Source organism: Vigna unguiculata, chromosome 10 (genome assembly GCF_004118075.2).
Source record: "Vigna unguiculata cultivar IT97K-499-35 chromosome 10, ASM411807v1, whole genome shotgun sequence".
Taxonomy (NCBI): domain Eukaryota; kingdom Viridiplantae; phylum Streptophyta; class Magnoliopsida; order Fabales; family Fabaceae; genus Vigna; species Vigna unguiculata.
The window spans coordinates 7,256,533-7,276,365 of record NC_040288.1 but is presented as its reverse complement, the minus strand read 5'-3'; the positions used below and the strand labels follow the sequence as shown (position 1 = coordinate 7,276,365).

Below are 19,833 nucleotides of genomic sequence, written 5' to 3'. Positions count from 1 at the left end.
AATTGCCATCCCTAATATTGTGAAACCGAAATCAACTCTTATTATTGTATGTACTAAATAAATTCAACATTGAACCTTACTATTTTTCTTTGTTACAAGTTTTTTCTTTCACGCAATCAAAGATCAAGTAAACTAATTTCCTTATAATATTTCATGAATATTAATTTAATTAGTTTTTTAATATAAACTTTTTTCAATATATATCTAATTTAAAAGATATGATATGAAATATGCATTTTAAAAAAGTAAAATATTAAAGATATCTAATGTAAAAATATAAATAATTAAATTTTATTTTCAGAATTGTGTATATTGTGTATTTTAACTATTGTTATTGATGGTAGGTAAATCAAGAGTTTATACCTATAACTATTAATTCTCTTTATATTAATATATTAATATAATATATATATATATATATTAATTAATGTTAGTGGAAATACAGGCTACATATTTGTTTTCACTCTTTTTATTCATTTTATTGTCATGCATTTACAAACATCTTAATTTCAATTTCATGTTCTAGGTTTAATAGATATTTTCCAACATCTCAAGAACCACAATCAAGTTATGGGTGTTCAAGTTAGAAGAAACATTAAGCATAGAAATCAAATATTAACATTGAATAGGAAAAGTATATGTATTTGTAGAAAGCAAAGAAACATAGGAAGAAGGAGATTGTATATTATTAAGTGTGTATAAAATGTTACAAGAGGTGTGTTATATATACGCACAAAGCTAACCCTAAGAGTCAAAAGTAAATGAGCCTAAAACATGGGTCTATGCTAACATCCCATCAAACTCACAATGTTACGACTAAATGCATTGAAAGTTTGTCAAATAAAAAATGAAAGCATAAAACGGAGTAAGGCGTAGTAAATATATCTGCAATATGTAGAGTTGAAGGAACAAATGGAAAAGATATAGTGCCGAGTTGAACATGATGATGAGTAAAATGACAATATGTTTCAATATGTTTGGTTCGCTCATGAAAAATAGAGTTGCGAACAATATGAATAACACTTTTATTGTCACAATGTAGAGGCGTAGGATCTTTCAAATACACTCACATTTGCAAGTAACCAATGCAACTAAATAACCTCACAGGTAGTCAAAGCCATGGCGCAATACTCAACTTCTGTGGATAATCAAGATGTAACATCTTGTTTCTTACTCTTCCATGATATAAGTGAATCATTAAGAAGAATACACCACCCAATAGTCGATTTCCGATCATTAGGATCACCATTTTAATCTGCATCACAATAGGCACACAAGTATAAAGACGACAAAGAAGAAAGCAAAAGAGATTGAAACTGAGTGCCCCAAAGATACATGTGAATACGAAGAACAACACACCAATGAACTATTGTGGGAGCTAAAACAAACTAACTAACAACATGAACAGCATGTGCAATGTCTGAACGAGTCACAATATGATAAACCAGACTCCTAACAATAGTTTGATATAAAGTAGAACCAGTCAAAGGAACACCATCAAATGGTGAATATCATACATTTTTCTCAAGAGGAGTATCAATAATCTTGTTGTCAATAAGCCGAGTAGGCTCAAATAGGTTAACAATATACTTGGACTGAGATAGAAGATAACCTTTGGGAGAACAATCAACCTCAATACCCAAAAAATAACGCAACACACCCAAATCTTTCATAGTAAAACGATGAGATAATGTAGTTTTTAAAGATGCAATTCCATCAAAATCATCACCAATAATAATCATATCATCAACATAAGGATAAAAAATGCATCTGCATCAGTTTTCTTGACAAATAATGCAAAATCATGATTACTAGTAACAAAACTAAGAGAGACAATTACTATAGAAAACTTTTGAAACCAAGCACGAGGTGCTTGTTTAAAACCATAGAGGGCTTTTTGATGTTTGCAAACTTCACCAGATTTGTGAGAGACATTTCGTGGTGGAATCATGTAGACTTCCTCATGTAGATCCCCATTCAAAAAAGAATTCTTCATATCCATTTGAAAAATCTTCCACTGAAAAATAGAAGTGACAACAATCAAGGTATGAATAGTAGACATCTTTGCCACAAGAGCAAATGTAGCAACTAGTCTAGCTTTATACCTTTCAACTGAACAATCTCATTTTGTCTTTATTTTGTATACCCCACGAGATCCAATAGGAAGTTTTCTTGGTGGTAATGGAACTAGGTCCCATGTATGAGTCTGATGTAGAGCAGTAAGTTCCTCAGCCATAACATTCTATCAAAGTGGATCACAAACAACCTCTCTATAAGATGAAGACCCATGAAGACGGTGAATAGAGGCAATAAAAGCAGCAAATGAACCAGAATAAGAGGAATACAAAATTTGGTAGTTGAGTAAACTTATGATTATGACTTGGTCGAAAAGGTGGCAGAGGAACCACAACCTCAAGAGATGATTGAGCAAATGTAATAAGGGAATCAACAGATACAACCTCAGGTACAGTGTCTATAATTGGTGCTAAGACAGGTTTTGGAATTGGTATGGGAGTAGGTGTAGTGTCATCAATATTAAAAGGATCAATTTTAATGACATCAGATGTAGTCAAATCATGTAAGCTAGCTGGAATAGGAAATAATGGAATATGTTTTAGAAACACAACATGACGTCAAAGCAACGATATCCCTTTTGACCAATACCATATCCCAAAAAGACACACAAAGTACACTTAGTTGATAATTTAATACGCTAAACATGTAGTTCTAAAACAAAACAAGTACATCCAAAAACACGCAAAGCAGAGTAATCAGGTGCATGACCATACAATTTTTCAAAAGGAGACAAACCAAAATTATGTGAAGTTGGAATCTAATTCATAACATGAGGTTTTGTAAGAATAACTTCCCCCAAGAAGACACTTGGAACATTAGCAGATAACAAGAATGATCTTGCAATCTCAACAAGATGACGATGTTTTCTTTCAGCAACATCATTTTGTTGAAGAATGTCAACGCAAGAGGTTTGATGTATAGTTCCATTAGAGGCAAGTAAAATGTTAAACTCATTAGAAGTGTATTCACCCCCCCCCCCTTAGTCACAACGAAAGGTTTTTATGATAATAGAGTGTTGGGTCTTTACTAGAGCATCAAAATTTTTGAAAATTGTGAGAATATCAAACTGACGTTTCATAAGATAAATCCAAGTGAAACAAGTAAATCATCACTGAAAGAGACATAATATCTAAAACCTCCTTTGGTAGATACAGGAGAAGGTCCTCACACATTAGAATACACAAGTTCAAAAGAAACAAGAGAATAAGAAATACTTTTGTTAAAAGGTAAAGCAGAAAATTTTGCCAGTTTACAACCACTACAATTAGAAATATCATGACTTTCAAAAGTACCCAAGACTCATGTATATGATAAAAACTTTAAACGAGATGTTGAAACTTGACCCAAATGATAATGCCACAAATAAAAAGGTGAGGAAGAAGAAGACAAACGAAACAAAGATAAATCCACACAAGAGGCTGCAACTATTGATTCCTTGAATTAATTCAAGACATAGAGTCCACCTTCCGTACAACCTATCTCAATCACCTTCTGAGAGGTGTTGTCCTATACAAAACATTCAGATGGAGAGAAACACACATTATATCCAGAATCACAAATTTTTCCAATAGAAGCAAGATTCAAAGTAAGACCAGGTATGTAGTAAATATCAGATAAAGACAAAGATGGTATGGTAATGGTACCAATACCATATAATGGAACTGAATCACCGTTAGCAATTGCAATTGACATGGATGAGTTAGGTGATAATGAAACAAAATAAGGTAAATGATGTGACATATGATTAGTAACACCTGAGTTAATGATTCATTTATTAGAGGATATATTTGGTGATTGTGTACCTTGAGATTGCAAGGCTATGTTGGCCTGTGGTTGGGAAGCAAGTCTAATTTCCTCTACCAATAATAAGTGATCTCATACCTTCTTTGTATTATTGTATTTTATCAATTGAGCATCAATCGAGTGTTTGACAAAATTATTGACCCAAGTGATAATTTTAGAGTGTTCATTTTCCTATACCTCTAAAACAGTAGCATAATCATCGACTTTGGTGTCAATCGGTTTTGCCTTAGTACTTGAAATATAACCTCACAAGGACTTTCTCCAAAGAAAGTTTTTCATAACATAACTTCAGTGGGAATGATTTTTACCATCCAATTGTACACTAATAGACTAAAGAGAATCATCTTTATAATTTACCATAGCAAATTGAATACAAAACATAAATGTGAACCACATAGCGAAAGCAACGAACAAAACAAAATACAAACCCAATATTAGAGGATTGCAAATACCTTAAAATGGCATAAAGAACATGGTGCAGAACCTCAAAAAACGTTTCAAAGCAGAAAACAAAGCAATCAAGTGAAACCTGAAAAATTACAAAAGAGACTTAGGACTTAGGGCTTAGGGCTTAGGAAATGGGAACTACTGCAATAATCCCTTCTCAATCATAAAATTTACAAAAGAGGCTTAGGACTTATGACTTAGGAAACAGGAACTATTGCAAGAATCCCTTCTCAATCATAGATCGTTTAAGGCTCTTGATACCATGTAGAAAACAAAGAAACATAGGAAAAAGGAGATTGTATTTGAGTGTGTATAAAATGTTACTAGAGGTGTATTATATATATACACAAAGCTAACCCTAACAGCCAAAAGTAAATGGGCCTAAAACGCGGATATTTGCTATCATTATTAACCTTGCAAAATACACAAGAAATTAGTTTATTACATCTAATCTCAATAAAAATTTTAGCTCTTCATGGTGGAGAACATATGATTTACGAAATTGAAGAATAGGGAAGAAATTAAAACCATAAATCAGAATCAAGGAATCTCCTAAGGTTCTTAGTATTTGCTTCATGCTCCAATGATGCCTCCTATTCATATCTCCACTGTAAGACCCGAGAAATTTAAATAATTAAATTAATAATTATTTAATAAATGCGGGTAGTAGAATCCTTTATGACATTTAATGTTAATTGTTGTGATGTAGAAAAGTGCTAGCTCAAGTGGTTGAGAGTACTTTGATTGTGTGAAAGGACTTGGGTTCGAGTCCTATGTTTGCCATATGTATGTTATTTGATTGATTATTAATTTTAATAAATTGCATGGTTATGTTGGGTGCTAACATAATTATATAATTAGAGGATTTAACACAAACATGATTTGGTTGAATTGGTTGTGTCTTAACTTTGGAATTTCAAGGGTGTGTGTTCAAATCCCGTTCATAACAAAATTGCTCTCTTTATTTTTGCTAATAAAATAGTGGTCTGAATGTGAAAGAGTGGGAAAATCCTAGAGGTAATGGGCAGTCAAGGGAGTTGGAAAAACAACCCATAATGGTCTTTAGAGACACATAAAAATCAGAATTTCATTTTTAAGAACCATCATCCTTTCTTGTTTTAAGCATAGGAAACTAGGTAAGGGGAGCTATTTTCGTGTTTTAGGTTATGTGTATGAGTAAGAGTTATATGCCCATGATTGTATGTTGGTTTGCTCTGAATTCTCATGCCTATGTGCTGTGATTTGGTATGTTGGTTATTTGGATGTTTGTTGGACAATGCCTTATACCCTGTTATGAATATGATGGAGGTATTATCTGTGTTGTATGATGTGTTATGGGCAATATCAAAAATTGGTGTCAAAATATGTCTAAATAATGTCCATATAACTCTAGAAGTGTTTTGGATTGCTTGGTAAATGTGGAGGGAAGGAAATTGGGTTGGAATTGGTATCGGGGTGTGTGATCAGAGCAGAATGTCTGTTAATTTCGCTCAGGCGAGCCAGTCTCGCCCAAGCGAAAATAGCAGAAACTCAAACCCTAGTGTTGCTTGAGCATCTCGCTCAAGCGAGGGTATCTCGCCTAGGCGAGAGATCGTGAAGTGTGGAGGTTGTACTCGAGGGGCTCGCTCAGGCGAGTAGCCCATGAATTGGGCGACAAAGCACCTCACTCAGGTGAGAGGTACTCGCTTAAGCGAGAAATCGTGATGGATTGCTTGTGGTTGCAGGACTCGCCGCCTAGGCGAGAGAATTTTGGGGTTCAGGCGAAGGGAGTTCTCGCCTGAGCGAGTAAGGTCTCGCCTAAGCGAGTTCTCGTATCTTGTTACTGTCATAGGCTCGCCCAGGCGAGAGAGCCTAGCTTAAGCGAGTCAGGCCTGATCGCTTGAGCTAAATCTTCTAGCCTAAGCGAGAATTGTGGTTTGTGTGTGTTGTTTGGATGCATTTGAGGCGAAACTTGGATCAGGGGATGCTGTGCCATGAGCGGGTAGGTTCATGGATGGAGATAACACGTGATGATATGAGCGGGGAGGTTCATATCCAGTTACTCTCGTGTAAGGATACGGGCGAGGTAGGTTCATATGGTTCGGCTCACACTTGAGAGATGCTGCGTGCGGGGAGGTACGTAGCTGGTGGATCACATGTGTTGGACTACGGGCGGGCAGGTCCGTAGAGTAGGACTATGAGCGGGGAGGTTCGTAGAAGCAGGATCACGAGCGGGCAGGTTTGTGCGAGCATCATAAACCCTGAGTCCAAGGCTAACAATGTTAAGTGAATTGAAGGTTGTAAAACCTTGAGAAATTAGGAACTTGGCCAAGAACTAAGGGGAATAGAATAAATGGTTGTGTTGTTGTTATTTCTGATTTATTATATGTTATTTTATCTTTTATAAGCTTATCCTTTCTGTTTGTGTATGGTGATGATCGTGTAATTCGTTACACGGGATGAGCAGATGGTGATACAGGTGATGCTGAGAACGCTCAGACGACGGAGTGAGGGCTAGCTGAGATTAAGCTAGGATTATATTTATGTTATCACTTATGTTTTAATTTGTTTTGGAAATTGTAAAGTTTTAAATGCTACGATTTTAATAAATGTGGCGCGATGTTTAAATAATTTCATTTTCCCGCGTTTTGGGAATAATAATACTGTGACGTTTATTTTCTTTTCTTTATGTATTTATTTAAATTAGTAATATTCCTTAGGGATGTTACATCCACCTCCAATTTCATGACCCATTATCCTCTTCAACCCAAAATGGACAAAACCCCTATGGATGAAGATGAAAATCCAAAGAGGAGAAGGGAGAGCTTCCTAGCAACCCCAATAATCTCAAAAAGCCTTTCTCTTCAGCACTCTAGGCGATTTCTAGTCACAAAAACATGGAAAATGATGAAACCCTTATGAAAACATGTTTAAATACCCACTCACTGTGCGAAATGGGCCAAACTGATTGGGCTTCGAACATGTAATTGAATGAATTGTAACCAAATGATAATCGTTGATATATTATTCAATTTTCTAGGAATTCACTTATCTACAAAATAATCCACAAATAAAATATAGATACTTATCTTTTTCATAATTATCTAATAAAAACTTAATTATCTAAAAAGATAATAATAAAAATACCAATAAAAGATAAAATACTTATCTTACCCAAAATTATTTAATAAACCCTTAATTATTTAAAAGGATAATAATAAAAATAAAAATAAGGGATAAAAATAAAATAATAAAAACATGATAATTCCAATTATTAGTAGGCAAGTGAACCAGTTCAAAGTTGGTACTTTTAGAGTTGTGAAGAAGATTATGCACATGACTAAGTCCTGGTTCGTATACAGGTAAGTGACATAAACATCAATGTGCTCGTCGAGGTTTGTACTCCCTTCGTATCGATCCAGGGTGAGAGATTTTCAGTTGGCAAGGAAAGTAACTTCCATGATGTCGTCTATGAAAGGATGTCATCGACTACCTCCCACCATGAATGAGGTATTTGTCCTACCGCCATTCTTAGTGTTGTTGTTACCACTCCCTTATTCGATTTCTGATACAGTTCGAGGATGAGATGCTATATTCTACATAGAAGTAGTGTTTTCTTGGTTCTCCTTCTCTTTCCCCTTCCCACCTCCTTCTGCTTCCTTTTCAGTTTGGCATTCTTTTGCCTCAAAACACTCATCTCTTTGGTTGTTCTCTTCTTATATTTCAGTGAACTCTCGTTGTTTCTCCATCATCATGATGATTTCTTGCAAAGGCTGGTCAATCTCCTTAGCTTCAATCATCTTGATCCTTGTAGACACCATACAGTTTTTTCTTCACAAAATATACATTGATCATATGGTGGGTGCCAAAATGTTATTGTAACACCGAATATATCATGTAAAATCCTTCAAAACTATCTCTTCCTACGTTTTCCAACCTTCAATTCAAGATGTACTAGGTCTTCGTCTCTTCAAAACTAGAAAGGGTGTGCATAAAGAAGACACTCTAATACTCAAGTCAATCAAGTGCGTTAGATGATAACAAATGTAATGATAAAACATAATTAATTTACCTCGTGTATTGTAGTATTTATATTCTATTTATGGGCTTTTTACCTTAATGGATCTGATCCACGTAAATATTATCTTGACTAACTTTGCCTAATAGTTTGTTAATATATTTTAGTGATTACCTTAACTTGGTCACACATTACCATTATTATTAAATCTTGAGCGGCGTGATTTTGTCTAACGAAATATATATAGGTTGAGAGTACTTCAGACTTAATTGGTCAAGATATTCTCAACTACATATTTGATATTTGATTCTAATGCATTGGTAAAACTCATCATATTAACTACAATATCTGTTAGGAATTCAAGTTTGAGTCTAAGTTTCACATTGGCTAGAAATGAGAAAGTAGAGCACTATATAAGAATAAAAACTCATAAACTCATTGTCTTAAGATTTTTTGTTGAGAGTGGTGTCAATTTCTTATGTGATTGAGCTTAGGTCTCATTGGTTTGTTCTTCCTAATGATACCCCTTTGTATATAAGAATCAATTTCGACATGCTCAAAAATTTAAAAATCAAATCTATCCGCTTAAATAAATCTATAATAAAAAAAACTATTATCTAATAATTTTATATTTTATCATATAAATATTCTCTATATCACGACCTTATAACTATAAAAAAATGTCTATCTTAAAGATATTTATTTTAATAAATAACGTTTTTGAATGGCCGAACCTAATTAATTAAATTAAATAAAAATAAATTAAACTCTATCCAATACTAACAAATCAGAAATCTTCTTAAAAAAAATTACATGAACATCATACGGTTTTTTAGATATTTAATAAAATGTAATATTTTTAATTTTAAAATTATTTTTTCTCAAATAATTTTATATTTTAAATGACCACCTGAAAAAGATACAATATCTTACAACTAGACAAAACGCTTACTTCAACTGCTTACCGGTTTTCATATTATATTTGGATAGCTTCCATCTAGAGTCTTCCATTCCATATTCCAGAACCACTTTCACGTTATTTTACTCCTTCCGCAACCTCTATTCTCCTCATCCTCTATTCTCCTCATCTTCGGTTTCTAGGTTTTTCCTTTGCATTTCATTCGTAGCTTTCTTCTCTCGCAATTCACCAAGTTTTTGCTTTTCTCGTTGTTCAGGGCTTTTCGTATTCTCCTCATTTCCCCCTTCACCTTCGGTTTTTCAGGATTCCGTAAAACAATGTCTCATATCCTTTGATATGCAGCATCGTTTTGTTTTTCTTCTGTGTTTCCTTGTAGTGGATTGTGATGGAAGTTTGTAGTTTTTTTTTTTTTCACTGAATAGCGTTGTTTGTACTTAACTGAAGCGAACGCGGTAACCAGAGGGACCGAGATCGTGAAAGGGCTCAGGCAAGAGCTGGTGGAAAGACTAAGCAGCCTAGGAATGATGGCTTGACTCCTGAACAGCGCAGGGAAAGGTTCGTTTTCTCTGTTTGAGCTATTGGCAGTTGCATATGAAAAACAATTTTTATTTTTTGTGGGAATCATGTTCGAGAAAATGACCAAATTAGATAAGGGAGAGAAAACTTACATTGTATTAGCTTATATGTCTAAGCTTGTACTTGTGGTATATTATATCTGTGAGCTTGAGTTAAAATCCAATTCTGAAATGGTATAAAGTATATTGAATTATCATGTTGATTATGTTGATTTTGTGAGGTGAGGGGTAGACTTAAACTCATGTTTAGTTCATTTTTGAAGGACTGGAGAAAATATTTAAGCTTATTTGACTTGACAGAGGCTCCAAATCTTATTTATTGTCTTTCAATGAATTTAAATGTTGTGTATGTGATAAATAGTGTGTTGTGAGTACTCCTCGTGTTCTACATTTATAATTGCCAACCAAATTCAATAACATATGTGCAAATGTTCTTGCATCTACAATAATTACCAAAGTTGGTAAAATTATCACCAAATGCTGCGACCAATTGTGGTTGTAGAATCACTGTAATACTGTGGGATGGTGCAGATTAAGCCTTGATCTGACACTGTGTTTTACTTTGTTTGCAGGGATGCGAAAGCATTGCAGGAGAAAGCGGCTAAGAAAGCTGCTCAGGCTGCAGGAGGGAATAATGCAGGTGGTGGCAGAGTCAAAAAATAGGGAAGATTGTTAAGTTGGGGAAGGGGAGGGATTGTATACATGTGAGAATTTGTATTGCTTGTTATATATAGTATGGGCGTTTGGTTGAGTCATCTGCGTATGCCATTTCAGATAAACAATTGAATATCTGGTGTTTAGCATGGAGGGCATTGTTGTTGGCTTTTAATCTTTGACTTCTATATGATTTTGAATGCAATTTGTGTGTAGTTTGTTATGATGTTTTTGCTTTCTTTCTGGTTTATGAATGCATCATATCTAATTTGTGTTTTAAGGTAAAATTAGGTTTAAATGTAATTCATTTAGAATTATCTTAATAATATTTGTTATTTTGTTTGACTTATGTGTTATATGATATTGAATTGTTATAAGATCACCTATAAATATGTAATTTTACCGTATAAATGTATATGGTAGGATGTGAAGAGAGTATTAAAGATTTCATATAAAATTACAATTTCTCTACCGTATGTTATCGAGTTGTTATAAATTTCTCTATCATATGTCATCGAGTTGTTATAAGATTACTTATAAATATAGTTTCACAATAGAAATATAAATGGTAGGATGTGAAGTGAGTATTAAAGATTTCATATAAAATTACAAATTTCTCTAACATTGAGTTAGACTAAAGTTTACTTTTAGAAAAGATAAATAATAAATAAAATATTATATTTTTAAGGAAGAACAAATGACATAAAAAAACATTAAAAATATGACATGTAAAAGTGAAATAAAATTTTTGATATATAAAATAAAAATATAATAATAAAACACAAAATACTATTTCCTATACTTAAATCCTACATTCTAATATGTTTTGATTCATATTTTTGAAATCAATTACAAATAGATCATCTTATATAATATTGTAGTTCATTCTCGTTCTTCATCTCTTCAACCTTCACTTTAATTTCATATTATTTGAATTTATGGTAGATCTTTTCTTTTTCTTTTTTATTAACCTTAGTAAATTTTTTTGGATATATTAAAAAAATATTATAACATTTATGAGTAATTTAATTACACAAGTTTATTAATTTGAACAAATATGCATTTCTTTTTTCCTTTTTCCTGCTTTAAAGGCTTTGAGTTCTCTTTTTAATAGTTGATATCTATTTATAAAATATTGTTTTAAACTTCTTTTTAGTATCATCTAATTCAATATCATAAAAACATATAAGATCATAAGTGCCTTCCTTCTTCTTTTTAAATTTTTTGCCTTAGCCTACAGTACTCTAAAAAATATACCTATGCAAATATTTTAAATATGTTATACGTTATTGTAGAATTATGAGTTAAAATTTTATAAGTGTAATATAGAAAATAATAGTAAAAAAAAATGGCTATCACATATAAGATTTGGAAAAGCAAGTTAAGTTCATAATTTCGCTTAGTTCGTAATTCTTCATAATTGTAAAAAGCAAGCAAAGTTCAAGAATGAAAATATTTATAAAAATTTACAAAGTTCGGCAGAATGTTCCATTATCATCAATCCCACCTTAAAAGCAAAAAAATGTACAAACCAAATTTCTATCGAAACATAATCTCCATCAGCCAAATCTTTATAAACCAAAGGAAATCATGTTTAAACCAATTACATACATAAAAGAATAAAAAACACCAACGCCAAAACAAACTAACTCTGCCAACAACTCATAAATCATCATAATCTCAAATTCAAGTTCAAAATTCAAGAATAGGTGAAAACACAACAAAAAAATAGACCGAAAACATGCAAAAAGTGGACCAAAAACACAAAACAATAAGGAATAAAAATGCAAAAAAATACCATACAATGTGTGGACGGACAACATGGAGGGTGGAGCAATGGCAGTCGGTGGCGCAATGGTGACGGGCGCGGTGGTGGAACAAGACAACGCCAAGCGGTTGTGGAGCATTGTTCCTTCGTCGTCGTAAATAAATAAGGGAAGGAAGATGAAGAAGAGAAAACACATAATGAACACTGGCAATCTGCATTTGATTTGGAAATTTTTAACCTAGAAAGACCATTAGGCCTCAGTTATTCCGAAAATCAAGGCTGAAATAACAATTTGCTTCGGTTAAAGGGAAAATCGAAGTATAACTCATATTCTGCCTTTGTTCAAAGAGAACCGGAGCCATTTAGCACCCCATTCTACCTCAACCTAGAGAGAATGGAGGCCATTTAGCATAGAAAATAATTAAAAAAGTTTCATTTTTTTGAATTAAACCAACATATCTACCTTAGGTACAAATAAATCGAAGTAGAAATTCTTGTCTGCTATTGCTTCAGTTGCTAGAGAACCAAAGCCTAAATCCTTCGTTCAAATTGAAAAATTCAAAATAACGGAAATTTTGAAAAATTGACAACCATTAGACTTCGATTTCTCTAGAATCGGGGCAAAAAGTCCTTTCTACCTCAATTATTAGGATAACCAATTGCTTAAATAATAAAATTGCCACCACATTTTGACATTCTTCGATTTTGCAAAAATCGAGGTATATTAACCGATTTAATAAGTCAAAAATGTATGTTAATTTCATCAACATAAAAATATTTTGTAAGTATTTCGAAATAATTTAATTTAGAAATAATTTATAAATTATAAGTTACTTCAACTAGTTTCTAAATTACAATATTTTAATTTTTTTATTATCACTTTTTTATATTTTAATTAATTAATTTATTGTTTTTTATTTATTTTTGTGTATTAGTTTTCATTTTAATTTTATAAAATTAATTTTTTTAAGTATATATCGAATTACTTCTTAATAAAAAAAGTTAAGTACCGAGAATGTAAAACATATCGGTATTTGTAAAGCCCATTTATTTTTCTGTCCTAATAGCTAAGGGACTGCCCCAATCTGTTGGGCCTAAGGCAGCCCAGGAAGTGTCCAAAACCACCTAAACCAACCTTAACACCTCATTCTGCTAATTTTCAGAGAAGACTGTTCCCCTACCCCTTGCAGCTGAACGTAGAGCTCTGCTAGGGCATCCTCTGAGCAACCACCGTTTCACTCTAAGGTCTCATTCGGGTAAGTTGAACTTAAACTTTACCCTTCCCTTTCCATTCCTGTGCCTTAATCTCTATTTGAGTCGAATCTAAAACAGTATGCTTAGTAATACATCTGTTTTCCAGTTTTACTGCACTAGTTTGAGTTGTCGTATTTCCCCTCTTCTCAGTGAACTTCAGTGCTCCCACTCAAGGTAAGGGAAGCTAGGGTCCATTTGTCTAGTTCGTTTATCTGCTTGTTTTATTGCTATTGCATGATTTTGTGGTCTGGATGCTACTGTGAGTTGATGAGAATGTCGTTTTAGCTTTTGGGATTGTGGTTGTGTGACTACTGTATGGAGGAACAGTGGCGGGCACTAGTTTTCTCGCCCAAGCGAGCATGCCTCGCCTAGGCGAGACTAACAGATACTCGCCCAAGCTTTTCTGTGCGAACTGTCGCTCAGGCGACTCGTCATCTTTTTTAGCGAGGGGTGATCTCGCTTAGGCGAGAATGAGCTCGCCTGAGCGAGAATCCGCAGGAACCACTGTTCCACTACTCGCGCTCTCGCCTAGGCGAGAAGGGACTCGCCTGAGCGAGAGGATATCTCGCTTGAGCGAGGTCTTCTAGCCTGAGCGAGGCTGGGGCAGGTTTTGTGCTATAACGTGAATGGCCAATGATGTGATTGTTTGTTTGATTGACTTGAATGCTTTCCTAGAAAAGTTTGAGGGATAATGCCTTTATTATATATGAGGGTGAGATGTAAATGATATGTTGTTTCATTGTGTTTGAATTGGAAAGCATGAGTTGTATGATGGGTTGTCATGCATGATATTAGTATTATGGGAACTTTCTGATTGGTTGGTGAATCATGTACAAAGTGTGAGTAGGGCGTAATTCCATGACTCTTGTAGCGAGAGCTCATGGTGGCGCCTCATCCATCAGACGTAATCCCATGGACCCTCCCAATGGGAGTCCTTGGTGGTGCCTCACCTATTAGACTTAATTCCATGGACCTCGTGGTGGGAGTTCATGGTGGTGCCTTAACATAAGGACGTAATTCCATATGAGTATTGTGGTGGTGCCTCAAGGCCAGGACGTAATTCCACGAAGGCCACGTGGTGGTGCCTCTTGTAAGGGTGTAATTTCGCGAAGGCTAGGTGGTGACGCCTCACTGCTAGGACGTAATTCCACTGCTTGATGGTGGTGCCTCAGCTACGTATCCGGATAAGTCAAGTCTTGGAGTCTTAATTGATTTGGTAGCCTATGGGTGAATGTCTGCTATTTGTGTCTGACTTTGCAAACTGCATGTTGACTGTTATAATATGAAATTCCTTTACACTAGCTTACCATTTTGCTTGCTTGTATGTTGTGTGTGGTCTTCTCTATTGCAATGATCATCAATTTCATTGATGTGAGCAGATGTGAGAACCCCTGACAGTGGTAATGATAATATGGATGTTGCAGCGTGATGGATTGGACGAGTATTGGGCCCACTGTGGGGTCCATCACTAAAGGATTTTATTAGTCATGATTCTATTGTCCGCACAAGACCTAGTATAGTTATTTGCTTTTCCAGTGCACTTTGTTTAGGCCGTGTAGAGCTTCTTTTGCGTAATCTGGGTAATGTTTGGCGTACTGTATACCTGCATACTCCATATTTCGTACTCTCTGAATATTCATGTATGTGACGTTTTATTAATTTGAGGTTATCCAGTTTTTGGGATGTTATAGTATTTAATTACTATTAATTAGTTTATCACCTACTTTTGTTAAACAAACCTTTATAAAAATGGCATTGAAAAAAATTAAGAAATGTAATTTAAATATATATATATATATATATATATATATATATATATATATATATATAATTCTACAAAATAATATTAAAATGCATGTTACAAAATTAGAACAATTAAAAAATATATATCCAAAGTAGTTTATGAATTATTTTATTTAAAAAATTATTTAAAAAGTTAATGTAAGAGAAAAAATAATTTATTAATTATTTTAAAAGATTTATTTTATTTAAAAGATTACCACGAGAGATATAATGATTTATTTAATTATTAAAAATAATATTTTATCTAAAAGATTATCATAAGAGATATAAGAATTTATTAATTATTTAATATAAAAGATTTTTTGAAAAATTAAGATGTGATGAATATTATTTAATTATAAAAGGAATACAAATTAAATTAATCTCAAGAAAATATCTTTAAGAAGGTTTTTCTAATCTTTTTACCAATATTCATATATGGACTCCTAGATTCAAGGGTAAAGGAGGTATGTAAAAGGGATTGATGGTTTTGAGGAACACTCCTTAAGAAAAAGTATTGGAAAAGCAAGAAAATGAATGAGAACCAAAAATAAGGAAAGGAGGGAGAAGAAAGCCACATGAAATCTCGAGTAGATATTAGATGCCGGATACCAATTTAATGACTTTTTTCATGAAAAAAATCGTATAATTTTACTCAATTTTTAACTATTATTTATATAGAAAATTAAAGTTGATAATTTAATATATACAACTAAAAAAATTACGTGATTTTTGTGGAGTAAAATCCACTCAATCCATAACCATATAAACCGGTATAGTTCACTTTAATATGGACTTACTTAGCATTCTAGATCCTAATTAAATAAAAAATTGTTCTTTTAAATGTTTAAGTGGCACTACTCAAGTTAATTAATAGCTATCGGACAAATAAGAGAAACTAATCTATATCTCATTAATATACTTCACCATGAATTAATTATATAAAAACTTTATTTACATTTTATAATTATATATATAAATTTAAATATATTTTCAGCTCCTATCAATTAAGAGCTTATTATTTTGGTTCCATACACTTTTATTTTGGTTCCATACCTTTTTACTTGTCTATCTAAAATAGATAAATATTTAAACATTAACTTATTTATATCGAAATAAATATGTAAATATCTATCTATTATATATATATATATATATATATATATATATATATATTTTTTTTTATCTATGTATCTAAATATTTATATATATATATATATATATATATATATATATATATATATATATATATATATATATAAATAAAAATCTTTCCAAACAAATATTTGTTTATCTATTTACATCAAATAACTGATAAATAAATAAATATACAATAGACAGATAATAGATAAATAATAAAGTTTAAAGATAATAAAAACTTAAAATTTAGTTACAAAAAAACAAAATTAGTTAAAATATTTATGGAAAAATTATATATATATATATATATATATATATTAAATTAGAGAAATATTTATATTATTAAGTTAAATTTAATTAAAATTAAAATTTAATTTATACTTAATTTATATTTTTATTTATATTTTACTTTAAAATTTATAATTGTTTTTAAATATTTATGAATATTTACATATATTTGAAAGATTTTGAAAATTCACGACTATTATACTATATTTATATATATATATATATATATATATAAATATCTATATATATATATAAATATCTATATATATATATATATATAAATATATATATATATATATATATATATATAATTACATAAATAAATAAATAGCATATATAAATATACGATATATAAATATACGATAGATGGATATGTAAATTAATATTTGTTTATTTAGATATATAAATAAATAACTATATAAATATTTATCTATTTCAGATAGAAAAATAAAAAACACAAATATTTAAATACATAGATATTATATATATATATATATATATATATATATATATATATATATATATATATATTTATCTTTTTACCTGAGTATTTATATTTTTATCTATCTATTAAAATATATAAATGTTAATATATTTATATAAATAAATAAAAATTTATTTAAACATATATTATTTTATCTATTTACATTATCAAATAAATAGATAAATAAAATTTACAGTACAAAGATAGATAATAATGTTAAAAGATAACAAAGATTTAAGATTTAGTTAAAAGATAATAACGTTAAAAGATTGTTTTTTGTCTTCTCCCTTCTAGTATAAAAGTAGTACATTTTACATTATCTAATCAATTTCTTCCTTTCTTATTAGAGTTTGATATTACAACACCAAATATAGTGAGTTGCGTATTTGATCGTGTAACTAGTGTATTCCTGTTTTGTCAAACGCGTGCAAAGGTGTGATTTTTAATGACTTCTGCAATGGATAACGTTTCTCAGCCTCTAATTGCCTTCATTGTGGATCAATATTTGTGTCGCAACCAATTCTACCAAACGAGGGCCACCTTTCGGAACGAAGCTTTGCCACTCTTTGCTGCTCGACCATCAAACACGGTTATTCATCGTATTTTTTCTATATTTTTTTATTTTTTACTTTTTGGTCATTTTAGTAAAGATAATGATATTTTGACCGACTTTTAACTCACCAATCTAATCCCTTTTAGAGCATCACATCACACCATTAACAAAAATAAAAATAGATAATTGAAGGGTGATTGGAGTGATGAGTTAAAAGTAAGTTAAAAAAGTGAGTCAAAATATCATTATCCTTTCTTAATTTTTTTTTTCATAATTTATCACACTCTTCTCATTAATTTTGTTTTGTTGGCGTTCCAGAATGTGTTGAGTTTGGAGGAAATACTAAATCAATATATATTATTGAAGAAACAACATACACGGTTGGAGGAAGAAAAGGTCATGGTGATGCAAGAGAAAAATAGAATCCAAAAGTTGTTGCAAGACATTCAGAATGGTATGGTTAGTTTCAATGCAAGATCACCCATGTCTAATGTCACAACCATCATCACAAATTCTGCAATTGCTCGTCCAGTGGAAAAATCTATTAGAACTACTCCAGGTAGGTGCATAGATTTTATGGTTATTAATGAATTAAATTGTGATTATTGTTATTTGTTTTTAAAATTTTTGAGTTCTTTTCCTCTTTTAACCTATTGTTTTTTTCTCCTTTTGTTAGTTGCTTCTAGTACTATCATTTTTCCTATGCAAAATACAATGTCCTTGCCAATTAAACCCACGGACAATAAAAACTTGTCATCACCTATGATTGGAGTGTTTGACAAGAAGAGAAAAGAAATTTCGACCGCAAATGGGTCTGTAGTTGCTAAGAAACCTCGTGGTAGAAAACCTGGGAAGAAGATGCAACTCCAATGTATGATTACTTTATGTTTGTATAATGTATACCATTAAGTTTTCATATATTAGCAACTAGAATTTTACTTTCTCCTTATTTCTAGGTACAAATATGTCGCTATCGTCTCCTAATAACAAAGTAGATTTTGGATCCTTTGATGCATCAACTCAATCGTTGGTCATAAACCCTACACTCAAGGAATCACAAATTTCAACTAATTATGTTTCAACAACACATCCCATAATTCATTCATTTCCCAGTGATACAGATGTTACTCTTGTTGCAAAATGTAATGGGGAAGTTATTGCCCCTTCTTATAATGTGATTACGACCAAGAGAGATATGGTTGACCATGTAAAACAAATGGCTTGTAATGAAGGCAATATCGACTTTTCTTCTATTGTGGCAAATAATGATGAAACACAAAAGAGGGATACAAACAAGGAAAGTAACATGGATACAAATATAACAAGTACGATAGCATTGGATGTTAATTCTTTTGATATACCTAAAAACTTGGACACGTCATTTTCAAACGATATTGCTGCTTCTGAATTTGACAACAAAAGAGACGATTGTATATACCTAGATTTTTCGGAGGACATGTTAGATTTTATAAACTTTGAAGAATAATCATTCACCAATATGTAAGAGATACAACAATGTAGAATGATGAATTTGTTGGTCCTCCAGCTTAGAATTAGTATTTAGAGGCACTAACGGACGTATATGTAGTTGTGCATGGGCAAGCGCTCCCCTGGTTTTGTTAAAATTATTATCAAATATATGAAAAAAATTATTTTTTTTCTCTTTAATCTTATATATTTTCCACCTAATTTTGCTCCCCTTCATTTCTTACTTTTACTTTTAAGTGTTGATTGATTAAGACCTAAATATTTTTTAATTGTCCCCACTAACATAGGATGTGTTCACGTGTGGCGATTGATTTGAGGGAGAGTGAAATAATGGATTTTAGTGAATCAAAGGATGATTTGTGTTCTTCTTTTTATAGGATTTGTGGATGAAAGTAAATGGACAATCAGAGAGAACCATTCAATCTTTGGAAGATTTGCTAAGAGCTTGTGTGTTAGAAGATTCTTATGGGTGGGATCGATGCTTGCCTTTGATTGAGTTCACCTATAACAATAGTTTACCCCTTTCCGTTCTAATCTTCATAATGTCTTTCATGCGTCTCAATTAATAAAATATATTTATGATCCATCTCATGTGATAATACCAG

At 31.8% G+C, this 19,833-nt stretch overlaps 2 protein-coding genes across 3 annotated transcripts; both read left to right on the top strand.

The window, feature by feature from the left end:
* The first annotated feature begins 9,295 nt into the window (after positions 1-9,295).
* Positions 9,296-10,697, top strand: LOC114167339 (putative SERF-like protein). Of its 2 annotated transcripts, none has more exons than XM_028052401.1 (4): positions 9,296-9,424; positions 9,499-9,566; positions 9,692-9,797; positions 10,390-10,697. In XM_028052401.1, the coding sequence occupies exons 2-4, from the start codon at positions 9,560-9,562 to the stop codon at positions 10,478-10,480; spliced, it is 204 nt and encodes a 67-aa protein (XP_027908202.1). In that variant the 5' UTR covers positions 9,296-9,424; positions 9,499-9,559; the 3' UTR covers positions 10,481-10,697. The 2 variants fall into 2 exon arrangements, with proteins under 2 accessions (XP_027908202.1, XP_027908201.1); XM_028052400.1 differs by having other exon boundaries at positions 9,340-9,424; positions 9,546-9,566.
* Positions 10,698-17,644: 6,947 nt separating this feature from the next.
* LOC114165164 lies at positions 17,645-19,226 on the top strand. Its single transcript, XM_028049825.1, has 4 exons — positions 17,645-17,776; positions 18,059-18,299; positions 18,417-18,611; positions 18,697-19,226. The coding sequence occupies exons 1-4, from the start codon at positions 17,645-17,647 to the stop codon at positions 19,224-19,226; spliced, it is 1,098 nt and encodes a 365-aa protein (XP_027905626.1).
* Positions 19,227-19,833: the final 607 nt, after the last annotated feature.

Bases quoted from the DNA above. Each gene is read 5' to 3' on its own strand.
- LOC114167339 (XM_028052401.1), top strand. The intron at 9,798-10,389 runs GTTCGTTTTCTC...CTTTGTTTGCAG, and splicing joins CCTGAACAGCGCAGGGAAAG to GGATGCGAAAGCATTGCAGG.
- LOC114165164 (XM_028049825.1), top strand. From the start codon at position 17,645: ATGGATAACGTTTCTCAGCCTCTAATTGCCTTCATTGTGGATCAATAT. The intron at 17,777-18,058 runs GTTATTCATCGT...TTGGCGTTCCAG, and splicing joins CTGCTCGACCATCAAACACG to AATGTGTTGAGTTTGGAGGA. The intron at 18,612-18,696 runs GTATGATTACTT...CCTTATTTCTAG, and splicing joins GAAGAAGATGCAACTCCAAT to GTACAAATATGTCGCTATCG.